Raw genomic sequence first — 12,248 nt, 5'->3', positions numbered from 1 at the left:
CGAGGTGGAAGCCCCGACGAGATCCACGGCGGATGCACCTCCGGGAAGGACGAGGAGCGACGCCCGGGAAACGGTGCAATGCAGGCGGGGAGCCCGATCACCGGAAGCGGAGCCCAAGAAGGGCTGAGCACCGCAGCAGTCCCCCCACGGGCAGACGGAGGAGCGACAGGACGGTCCACAGCAGCGTAGCCCAGACACAGGCCCCGTCGACCCCCACCACGGGGCACAGAGGGGCGGAGAAGGCACGGAGCACCGTCCGACAGCCGAACAGGCAGGACGCCACGACAGCGCGACCGAGGACAACCGTGCGATGACCGACGGTCCAAAACCACAACGAATTGGGACAGGAGATGAGGGTTTCTCCCATGACGAGAGTAAACCGTAAAAAACCGTAAAACAAACGCTAAAAAGAATAATAGCGGGTGAGCAGCGGCAGCCAGACGCGCCAGCGTTCACTCAACCCGGAAGTGACCCGGAAGTGAAGTAAATGATTACAAAATATTTGGCTCGGCAGGTCAAACTAATATATATAAAATATTAACGTTAGAAAAGCTTTTTACGATGATATTTACTTTGCTTTAAGTACAAATTGTATTTTTATTATTATTATTATTATTATTAAAGAAAATTGTATACATTTAAACAGTTAATATTTCTAGAAGCTCCAACTATTTTTATTATTCTTTTATCTATGGTAATTTTATCGCACAAAAAATAGTACAACTTATGACAGTATTATTCATAGACATTGGCAGAGATTAGATTCTGATTGTATGGTAACTCTAAAATGACCGTTTCTTCAATATTGGGGTAAATAAAAGCAAATTTGTTTTCCCATGAAACACAATCTATTATATCCATCCATCCGCTTTCAATACCACTTACACTGCTCAGGGTTGCGGGGTGCTTGAGCCAATCCCAGCTGACTTGGGGCGGGCAGAATGCGGACTACATCCTGAACAGATCCCCAGCCAGTCGCAGGGTAGATATAGAGATGAACAAGCATTTACATTCACATTCACACCTTCACTGAGTGGGAACTGAACCCACGTTCCCTGCAAACAAGTCAGGCGAGTGTAGTGCTACAACATCACTGACTGCGATTTAATTTTCAAACAAAATATACAGAAGAAACGTTGTACCATGTTAGCTTCTATAAATCAATACATTTAACTTTCATCTTGCTCCCTTACTGCTCCTCCTGGGTGCCTAACTGCTCACCCCTCGCCTCTCTGCTCGTTGCGAAGGAGGAAAAAAGTCAGTTGACTTCAAAGAGGTGGCTCGTTTACTTAACTCTGCAAGCAGCCAATCATATTACGTCATGCTTAGAAGTGCCCTTAAAAAAACAAACAAACAAAAAAAAAAAGTAAGAGCCAGTGCGGAAGCAGTAAAACATGAGATGGGGGAACCAAGGCGAGTTATGTGTCTTTCCTCTCCACAGCAAAACTAATTGTTTGCAAACAGGCAGCAAGCTTCTCTCTTTCAACCTTTTCAAGTGTATCATCCTTTGAATCCGGAAACTCATCTCATTATCTTGTTGGGGAATGTGCAAGTGAAATTCTGGCATATAAATTGGAACTTTACTGTTACACCGCTGTTGTGCCACTGTACCAGTAATGCATTGAACTCGAAACACAAGACATTCAAGGTTGTAGGCCTGTAGTGTTCCTCTGTAGCCATTTTTTTACGGCTACTCTATGATCACTTCATGAGGAATGATGGCAAAGGAACGTGAGCATATTTTTGTTTTCCAGATACTTCAACCAAATACTTAGACAACATAAAAGGTCAACTTGACAGCCTTTGTAGGTTGAAAATAGCTTTGATGTCCACTCAACCTCAGGACCATATTTACATAGTGTCAATATCTACAGAGCTAATTTAAGAAGCTTCCAGAGAGGGCAGAGAGCAGCTGTGCTGCCCAGTTCCAATGCCAACTTTAGGTAGGAGCATCATTGAGTGAGCAACAACATATAGGAGATATCAAGCCTCCATTTTGTTGAACCTCTCTCACTCTTAATGGCTCCTTCAGCAGACTTTTGCCATTTCTTTACCGCGCTTTTTTTGGGCCCCTTTGGGTTTCCTTTTATTCCCACCACCGCCTGCCTTGCAGTTCCCTCCCTTACTGTGTTTATATTCAGTCTGACAGGAGCTATGGCCATGTTTGGTCAAGGCGGCAGATCCCAGGAGCTTTGGTGAGGGGCCAGTGCGCTCATCTGCTATACGCCATCACTAGAAATAGTCATAAAGGAATGGACCATAAGTCAAATCAGACACGACTAGTGCCAGATTAGTTTACAGCACTTGTGTAATGAAACCTTTTCAATGCCGCAGTGTAGTGAAGTATATCATAGGGAAGGAAAGTCATGAAAACGGTAACAAAATGCCCATGAGTCATGTGCTGTTATTTGTATTGAACTAGAAAAAGGCCCTGCTCATTATGCAACCTGCATTACGTCAGACTGTGCAAAGTCAACATTCTAAATGTACACGAACAAAATGTCTGAGAAAATAACACATCTAAACTGATAGAAATCTTCAGAGTTCAAAATGCTGCCATGCAAAGCCTCAGCTCAACGAGCATCAATGATGAAATGAGCTTTTTCTTTGGCTTTATGTGACGAATATTCAAAAAGGACAGCCGTGTCGCTAATTTGCTTGTTGCTGGCTGCCACCCGACCCTCAATTACCAATTTTGACATTAGCATGCACACTTTTGATTGGAAATGGCAACTTAACACATTGGATCTTTGGAACTTCAGGAAAATGTATTCAGAGACAAAGAACGTGAGATGAGACTAAGAATATGCCCCGGCGGCAGACTGACGTAAAAAGTTAGTTTACAATGTTTGAATGAAAATAATAATAATTATTTGTACAGACAGGTTGTAATAAAGTTACACTGGTGTTGTTTTTAGCTGTGCATTAAATTATAGAGATTGAGTGGCATTCTTATCAACAAAAGTAGTGCATTCAGTGCCCTCCACATTATAATGGACAATATTTGAGTGACAGTCGAACACGTTTATCATAGATTTAAATGTTGCCAATGCAATGTCGCTGCTGATTTTAAAATGAGTCCGTTAGGAACAGCGGGCCAAAGCAGTGGAATTTGCAAACGGGTCTACCAGGAAATTGCCACATCGTGTCAGATTACCAAAGCGTGGTATCGTATCGTCACTGATAGTTGTTGTTTTAACTCCTTTTCACACTTGCAGTCCAATTAGCAATGTCAATAAGAAAGTCGACTGAACACGAACCTAAAGGGGCCTCAGTGACACACGCAGATCACATTTTTAGCCTAAGAGCAAGTGAGTTAACCACAAAATGTCCTGATATAATCAAGTCACGCATTTTTTCTCCCCATACAGAAAGCACGTTTGCCGAGAGCGTTGGATCGAGCTGCCTGAGCACGGCCCGCCTGAGTGCCTATCTGCCCCAGAGCAGCCACGACTCGGCCAATTATAGCAACAATAAACTGGAAAACAACCAGGCTGCCGCTGCCAAGATGGCCAACATTCAGCTCAATACTTACACTCAGCTAATCCCTTGCTACTCTTCCAACACATCCTCCGCCACCTCAGCCTCATCTGCCTCCACCGGATTCTCCAGGGTGATCCGCAACCTTCCTTCCCCGCTGGACGGCAACTTGCACTTTCACCCCATTCGCGGCTCCGACATCACACTGTCCGCAGACCGCTCGGCCGCCTGTATTCACTTTCTGGAAAGCAGTCGGACTCTTGTGTTCAGTGATCGACCGCTACACACGGGAGAGACTTTATATGTAGAGGTTGGCCATTTGGGTCTGCCGTATTTCGGGGCGCTCTTGTTTGGTTTGACGTCCTGTGACCCCGCGAGTCTGCACGCCGGGGACCTGCCGGCTGACCCCGAGGTTCTGCTGGACCGTAAGGAGTACTGGGTGGTGCATCGTGGCTTTCCCATGCCGTGCTCCGGGGACGTACTCAGCTTCAGCCTGCTGCCCAGCGGAGAGGTGCACCATGGGGTGAACGGAGTGGGACGTGGCAGGCTGCTTTGCGTAGACTCTTCTCAGGTGCTGTGGGCCTTCTTCGCCCTGCATGGGGCTGTCAACAGACTCAGGATACTTGGTAAGTTTAGAGTATATACAGCAAGCAAAATTAGAAGCAAAAACGGGATTGGTTTGGGCTATTACACTTAGAAGAGTGATTCCCGACTATCTTACCTCATGGCACAATTGGTCTGAAATCAATTTTTTACAAATAATGTATTTTGTCCCCCTAGCTACAGTATGCCATTGACGTGCACTGTGACGGGCAGAGCAATTGAACACTCCACTAAATAGTAGAGGATACACTGAACTAGTGTATTCACCTGTTGCCATTCACTTTACAGAATAGCTCTCTTCAGTTTACAGGCCCAGATTTCACACGGAACAAGTAAATAAAAAAGAAGGTGAAATATATACCTTGGCTAAAACAAAAAGCGGTTAAGAAACACCGGAGTAGAACACAAGCATTCCACTGGATTAGAACTAAGTAGAGCGAAACCTCCGGCAAGGTTGAACTGCTCATCGAGCCTTCTGTTTCTAAAATGCCCTTTCCTGATCTACATGGACAGGATGACGCAAGACAGAACAAGTTATGATTCTCTGGCAGGCCAATGATTCCATTGTGGCACAAATGGGCAAAGTGAAAAAACATTATTCAGGGAAGTCTACTTCCTGGTTCATGGAGAATGACCGAAAATGACAGGACTGATCTATTTTTAATCCTGTGACGCGGGAAACAGTTCCATTTTGACTTAAACAGCAGATAAAGAAAATAAATGCCCCAAGGAAAATAAAGTCATGGAGCACTATACACTATATGTGTTTGTTTGTCTCTCCATTTCATAGGTACAAAGTTATTTTGTGGTACATTAAATCATTTATGGGACTGTATCATTTGGGAGTTGGGGAAAACAATATCAGCTTGATTCAGATAGTAAAACAGGAATATTCACAGAGGGTGGTTTAAGTCAGAAGATCAAACCATTTGCCCAACTACAATGTAGTGAGCAGAGGTTTCGACAATCAGCAGCGGGCACAATGACATGAACAAGGCTGACTGAGACGTTAAACCTGAATGCAAAAGACTCTTTTCTGTTAACAGCTATTTAACCCCTGCAGCAAAATCAACACGTGTCATTAAAGCATATTCAAAATGAAAAACAAACAAATCGATTACATTCAGTCATGGGTATTGACATTGTGATCCTGGAGTAGGGGCAAACTTTAATTGTGAATCAAATTGCGAAAATTAGATCTTGATCTGCCTATCTAGTTGGATTTGCACAGAGGGCGAGCGGTTCGGACATCTGCCTCACAGTATTGTGTTTCTGTGTTTGAATCTCAGCCTGACATGAGCTCGTGTAGAACCCAAATGCAGCACATTGGACCACGGGAATAGTTAAGAGTTGACAACTAACAAGTAGCAACGCAGTTCACTTCAAAGTCCAGATAAAGAATAGTGAACTCATCTTTTAAATCCAGACAAAAGATTCTTTCAAGATTGGGAACGGGGTTGGGGCCAGGTCATGTCATGCTGCATGATCCACTTATAGCAGGATGGGGAAAAGCCACACTAGGTCGTTGTTGTAGCAAAACACCAAACAGCCATGGGGACGGGCAAGCATGCTAAGGGCAGAACTCATGGTCGGGGGCAGAAGAGATTACCATGAGAATGACAAGGCAATAAAGTCAGGGGGGAGAGACGATCGGCAACGGAAGATCAATCCATGCAAAGTCTTGGATTGGTGCGGAGTGAACAATCTGGCAATGAGTCGGTGATCAAGAGAGCTTTATGTGGCTGACTGGAAAAGACAAAAACACTGGGAGAGCTCGCCCTTGATGTCAAATTGTGACTTGACTTTCCTCTGTGGAGCTTATCAATGTCCCACATTCTAAAAATGTTAGCTTGATTGAATACTCTAACTTGTCCATAAAGTGCGCTTTTAAGTGTGAATGGTGGTTTGTTTATATGTTGCCCTGCAATCGGCTAGTGACCAGAGTTTTACCCAAAGTCAGCGGGGATAAGCTCCTGTTTGCCTGCTATCCTAATGAAAACAAGTGCTACAGAAAATGTATTCTCTCGGTAAAAAGTCTGGACAAAGGTTGCGCAAGCCTTCAAATGAAATACTGTGTCCAAACTTATGTTGGTCAAAACAATGTAGAGTCCTTATGTGACGTTAACTTCACATTTACTCATTTATGGCTGAGCAATCACAGTTTCTAAAGCACTCATTATTCCGTGTGAGTTCCACAAACCCCCCTAAAATTCCCATCATCTGCTGACCATATTTTGAGATCCAAAATCATTAGCGTCAAAGAAAAAGAAAAACCCTCCCAGTCTAACTTTAAGACATAATAAACAATATGAGCAATTCTACCAGTTCAAAGGCTGAGCTTGCATCAGGGTAAAAACATGCACTTCCTATTCTGCATCTCCGCATACCTCTTCATTACTGTCTTTATCTTTGCGACCAGGAACGATACAGCCGAGTCCTCCCTCCACATCTCCCGGCACCTCCCAGAGCAGCAGTCCAGATGACAGCGATTCAGATCTGGCCTTCAGTGTCAACAGATCCTCCTCTGCGTCTGAATCCTCTCTGGGTGAGAACAACACACCTACGGCACATTATCTGTTGCTGGCTAGGAAAGTGTATCAGCTAAACCGGTGTGCACACATGGTGATGTTTAACTTTTAATATCGTATCCAATTTTAAAATGTAAGACTCCACTTACTGTATGACCAGGAAAAAAATGGCATGTTAGTGTTTAGTGCTCTTACACTGTGTGGGGTAATTCAGATGACCAACACTTACATCACACACACAACAATGTCCCCAGCGGCAATCATTAATTTCGTCCTCCAAACCAGATGCCTGTCGTAGTACCAAGACTGACCTGTAAGAGGCAGCACAGTGCCATAGAGCAGGGGTCCCCAACCGCCAGTCCGCGGACCGGTACCGGTCCGCAGGGCATTTGGTACCGGGCCGCACAGAAAGAACTTGCCTTAATTCCGTTTTATTTCGGAATACGAAAGATGTTTTATTTTGAAAAATTACCGTATTCTCCGTTACATCCGTCTGTGTCACGCTTGACGCACGTCAAGCAACGCTTTCCCCCGTCACGTGACCGATTCCGCTTTAAAAAAAAACACCAGAGCTCGGTGCTTTTCTGCAGCAACGGCGACTAAAACAAAATTACGAAGTAGACTTGACGCAAAACACACACTTGAGGTGTCATTGTCTCCTATTACTCCAAGATGGGACCGTCTGGTTGCAGAAAATCAAGCTCGGGGCTGTGGTGAGTCGTCATTTTCATGCACTTTGAATTTGTATTGCATCGTATTTTGAAGGCATTAAACATGACCATAGCGATCAGAGTGTTGCGGCCAGATTAGACGCTCCTTGTGTTTATTATTATATTTCGAAAACACCACAGTTTTCATGCAGCTCATACCATATTATTTTGTTGTATTATTTCCGCCACACCTTCATTGCCGGTCCCTGAAAATATTGTCTGACATAAACCGGTCCGTGGGGCAAAAAAGGTTGGGGACCCCTGCCATAGAGCGTTCCCGACTTTTGGAAAGTACAAAGAAGAATTGGGAGCAGAATACGTCCTAAACATTTTCTCTTCTTCTACGTAGTGACTGCTCCCAGCTCCCCTCTCAGCCCTCCCGTCTCTCCCGGCTTGGCTGGCTCCGATTGGCCCTCTTGTGAAAAGAACGGGGAATGCACCATTTGCTTCGATCAAGAAGTGGACACGGTTATCTACACGTGCGGCCACATGTGCCTGTGCAACGACTGCGGACTGAAGCTCAAGAGGCAGATCAACGCCTGCTGCCCGATATGCAGGAGGCCCATCAAAGATGTGATCAAAACATATCGGCCGTGATGACTGTTGGCATGGAAGCGCTCGTCTCCCCTTTTCTCAGGCATGGTTGGATGCCAACTGCAGATTAGCCATAAGAGGACATCATTGTGCCTATGGGATTTTGTATGTTAATCATCTCTGGAGGCAACAAACAAAGCTACGCTGTCTAATCATCATTTTAACAAATAGACTGCATACATGAGCGCTTATATTTTTGGTAACGAGTGATGCGATGCATTATGTGCCAATGTTCTTCACCCATCATCAGTGTGCTTTCTCTAATGTTGCTAAATGTATTCCCAAAATGATAAATGTCTTGGCTGCAAATCTTTTTATGCTTCAGCTGGAAAACACGGATAAGACTTTTAGTGCCTTTGATGATCATTTTGTCACATTTTGTGTTCAAGTGATAAACTGACAATCCGGGTCATATGATTTCATGTGCAGTACAATAAGGTTTGTGATGGACAAAGACAGATTTTCAGATATTAAAGGGACCCCGGAATGTGTAAGCGATATGTGAATGGTAAATGAAGTCGTGTATAAAGAGGTTGTTGGAAATGTAGAGTCTGGTTTTGCACATTGAGAGAAAAATAAATCTGAGTTAATACATTTCAAACTGTTTTTTTTCCAACACAAGACAGCACTATAAAAAATTGCTTTTTTTTATGTTGATGTTTTTAATCCATTCAGCATATTGATCATGCACTAAATTGAGTGCATTCATTATACATTTTAAAATTACATGTAACACAAATGGTGGCTTGGTGATGAGTGGTTAGGGCATCCGCCTCACAGTTCTGCAGTCATGGGTTCGTAATTCAGGCTGTGGCCCTTCTGTGTGGGCGTTGCATGTTCTCCCTGTGCTTGTAGGGGTTTCTTCCCACATTTCAAAAACATGCATTTTAGGTTGGTTCATAAGAGACTTAATGTTTTGCCCAACATAACACACTATTCCGAGATAAAACTTTAACCCCCCCTTGTGGTCGTTAACGGCATCAGCGGTTTCCAGCTGCAGACTTTTTCAAACTGATCATGAGCTATCCAGGGCCCATTCTCGGGCCAGAGGTTGAGTGGTGCTGAACTAACAGTCAGGCAAGACAAATGTCACTCTTTCGGACATTTTAATGCAACTTCATTCCGACATTTATGGAAAAGAAACAACACATTTTTGGGAACATTTTAGACTAAAACTTCCAACCTGACGGAGGTTTTTGAAATGTTGAGTCAAAGCAAAAGAGGAATTAATTGGGATTCGAAACCAAACATTATTGCTTGTGTCCGGCGGAATCGTTGTATACCTCCAAATCATCGCTTTTCAGGAGACCGCAAAATGTCACCTTTGTTCAACCATTAACATTGCCTCATCAAAGAAAGCCATTTTCAACATTTTAGATTGGTAGATAATTTGTAATAACACACACACACATGTGTGGACTGACTAATAGTAAAGGTGCAATTTACTAAATTGTGACATTAAGAGGTTTTGGCCCGAAGGCGGCCATATTGTAATTTGACTCAATTCGAGGCAAGGGAACTCATTTCGATGTTTTTTTTGTTTGTTTTTTTTTAAGTAAACCAGCTAGACTAACCTTACCTTAAATTAACCTTACAGCTAAAATACAGAATACAGATTTTTGAATTCTTTGTTGACTTTAATATGAGATGCAATGCACACCATGCAAAACACCTTACTTTGTGTGAACACTTTTAACACCAAAAGAGAAAATCTTCTCTTTGTGCCTCTGTTCTAATAGGAGTTAAGGACCATGGGCTTTAATATGAACACTTACAAAGGACAGACATAACTTGAAAGCTTCTCTCGATTCATTTCAAACAGAGGACGGTGGTGCTGTCTCTGTCTGATCACCTAGAGGCAATTTAGATTTGCCATTGATCTGAACATGCATGATTTTTGGGCAGCTGGGAGAACGGAGAGAATTGTCGCACAGAAAGACCAGCGCAAAATCCAAACCCTGAACCTGAGAATTGTGAGGCCGATATCTTGACCACTGTTCATAGGAGATAACCAAATAAACCATTATATCCTCCTGACTACCAGTAGTTCAAATTTGTCCTCTGTAGAGGACATTTGTGAACCTAAATATCTCCCACCCAGTGCCTCCAATCGCATTAACTCCTTTTGTTACTCTAAAGAGGACATTCAGTGCTTTCCAATGATACCAAATTTGTAGGGGTTAGAAAAAGTAAGAAAATGGCTTCCCTCAGTGCAAGCACTTTTTATGGGAAGAGGAAAAGTAATACTTTTTATCGACCACATTTTGTCTTAAAATGCTGTTGGCATTTTAATTATAAGACTCTTATGAACACGTTAAAGTGTTGTTTGAGTTGTTTTAAGTGTATTTGAGCCTGTTTCAAAAATGTAGTGGGATTTCAAAAATTTTTTTGGAGGAGTCCAATTACTTCACATAGATTGGGGAATGTCAAAATAAATGTGATTGGACAATATTTTTTTTCCTGGTAGTCAGGAGGATATTTGAGCTGATTGCAAATATTTAAAAAGAAATTAATTAAAAACAAAAAAAATAAAAAAGAAAGACAGTTATTTTGACCCAGACTGTGTAAGTCAGATATCAATGAAAATGAACACAGTTCTCTATCTGGTAAGTAGGCTGAGGAGACTTGAACACTGACAACAAACTCTCTATTGATGTGTTCATCACATTCATAACGCACCACCAGTCAAACCCTTTTCTTGTGTGATGAAATAATTGGTTTTATATGTTATTCTTTTTCTTTTCAAGTTTGCTGAGATTTTCGAGAGACGCAACATAAATAAGTGGTGTGTGTGTGTGTTTGTGTGTGTGTGTGTGTGTGTGTGTGTGTGTGTGTGTGTGTGTTGCTGAATCAGAGGTGTTTTTCTTTTTTGTGTGCAAAAAGCACTGTGCGGCGATGCGTGCTGTGTAGGGAAAACAGCAGCTCGCAGAGAGTGATTAATAATTGTCAGGGATGACTCTGACTGTGAATTAAAGATGAAGCAAGAGTTGGATGAAGAGCTCGAATGGAAGAATACACTTTTGCTTGCGTGACTCCATTTCCGAGCATTTCAGCTGCAAGCAGGTAAAATGGAATGTTTTGTTTTGCTCTCACGCTCGTGTTTAATACTGCTGGAATCCTAATTTTTCTTCTGCTCAACCTGTGCATTCATGTTCTTAATCTTACACCTTTAGAACACGTAGCAACTGTCACTGCACGTGGATGTCAGAAACTAAGATGAAAAAATGCTTCTAACAATCCCCTCCTCTGCAGTCTTGATTCAACACCTGCCTCTCCGACAACCAACAACCAATGTGTGTACACTCCGACAATGTGTGTTATATATGTTATACCGGTATATGTGTACATGTCATATATGTTAATATATATATTAGAGCTGTCAGTTTAGTGCATTTTTATTGGCATTAATTTAAATGAATTTTAACGGGATTAATTTTTTTCTCGCGAGATTAACGCTGCAGACGTCACAGCGGATGTGACGTTGCTCTATAAATAATCCAGAAACAAAACAACAAGCACGCTGCACATGTCCACACATGTTTGTTTTTCCAGCCACGGCAGCGCGAGACACCGAAAACGGATACTTTATTAATTCATAAAGAGGTTATGAATGGAAAGTTTACTTTTAAAAAGTTGCCAGATTGTTCCACTGACAAGACCAAAGTTACCTGTATGTTTTGCAGTCGTGAACTGAGCTATCATCATAGCACATCGAGTCTGAAATACCACTGAATGGCCAAGCACACAGCTGACGTGAGTACTCCGCCCCCTCGTCTCAGACAGACAGCTAAGGATAATTCAAAGCGAAGAAAATGGATAACACGACGAAGAACAAATTTGCTGAAGCCATAGTGATTGAGAAATCTACAAACAAAATTGTATCATGTTTAAAGTTTTGGTTAATTTGGGCATGTCTGGACATACTCAGCGCAGAGGTGTCGGCTGTTTGGGTGGAGGGCCTTTTCTTAAGTACCGTAATCACGTCAAAGCAAGGGGGGCGAACAGATGGAAGAAGGCTAGATTCAATCACAGAGTGGGAATAAACAAATTGGGAACAAAGAGTTGTTGAATACCAAAAGACAGTTTGGGAACAGCTGTCGAGCCCAGGTGGACATTTGTCATCAGCAAAGTCTGTGACTTGTGTATTTGGGTAGATCAGATCACTACCAAGGGGCCGGACCGGGGGGCGCGGTATGCAAATCTCAGGGGCAGTGTCTTTCTTGTATTTTGCAATAAAAGTTCGAACCGGCGGAGAGAGAGCGAGTGTGTGATCATCGGAGCAACTACCGTCGTTCGCTCTCAGAGATCCGCTCCCGCCGATATTGAACAACAT

The 12,248-nt window shown here is 42.9% G+C and overlaps 1 protein-coding gene across 2 annotated transcripts in view; it reads left to right on the top strand.

Annotated features, from left to right (window-relative positions):
• The window catches only part of neurl1b (neuralized E3 ubiquitin protein ligase 1B), a 46,509-nt gene extending 37,999 nt beyond the window's left edge, over positions 1-8,510 (top strand). For both annotated transcript variants that reach the window (XM_019870072.1, XM_019870074.1), the window contains exons 4-6: positions 3,372-4,106; positions 6,503-6,628; positions 7,671-8,510. In XM_019870072.1, the coding sequence (XP_019725631.1) occupies positions 3,372-4,106; positions 6,503-6,628; positions 7,671-7,918 (1,109 nt within the window). In that variant the 3' untranslated portion in view covers positions 7,919-8,510. The remainder of the gene's footprint in view (positions 1-3,371; positions 4,107-6,502; positions 6,629-7,670) is intronic.
• Positions 8,511-12,248: the final 3,738 nt, after the last annotated feature.

Source organism: Hippocampus comes, unplaced genomic scaffold, assembly GCF_001891065.2.
Source record: "Hippocampus comes isolate QL1 unplaced genomic scaffold, H_comes_QL1_v1.1 scaffold9, whole genome shotgun sequence".
Lineage (NCBI taxonomy): Eukaryota > Metazoa > Chordata > Actinopteri > Syngnathiformes > Syngnathidae > Hippocampus > Hippocampus comes.
This window is presented reverse-complemented; position numbering and strand designations above follow the sequence as displayed.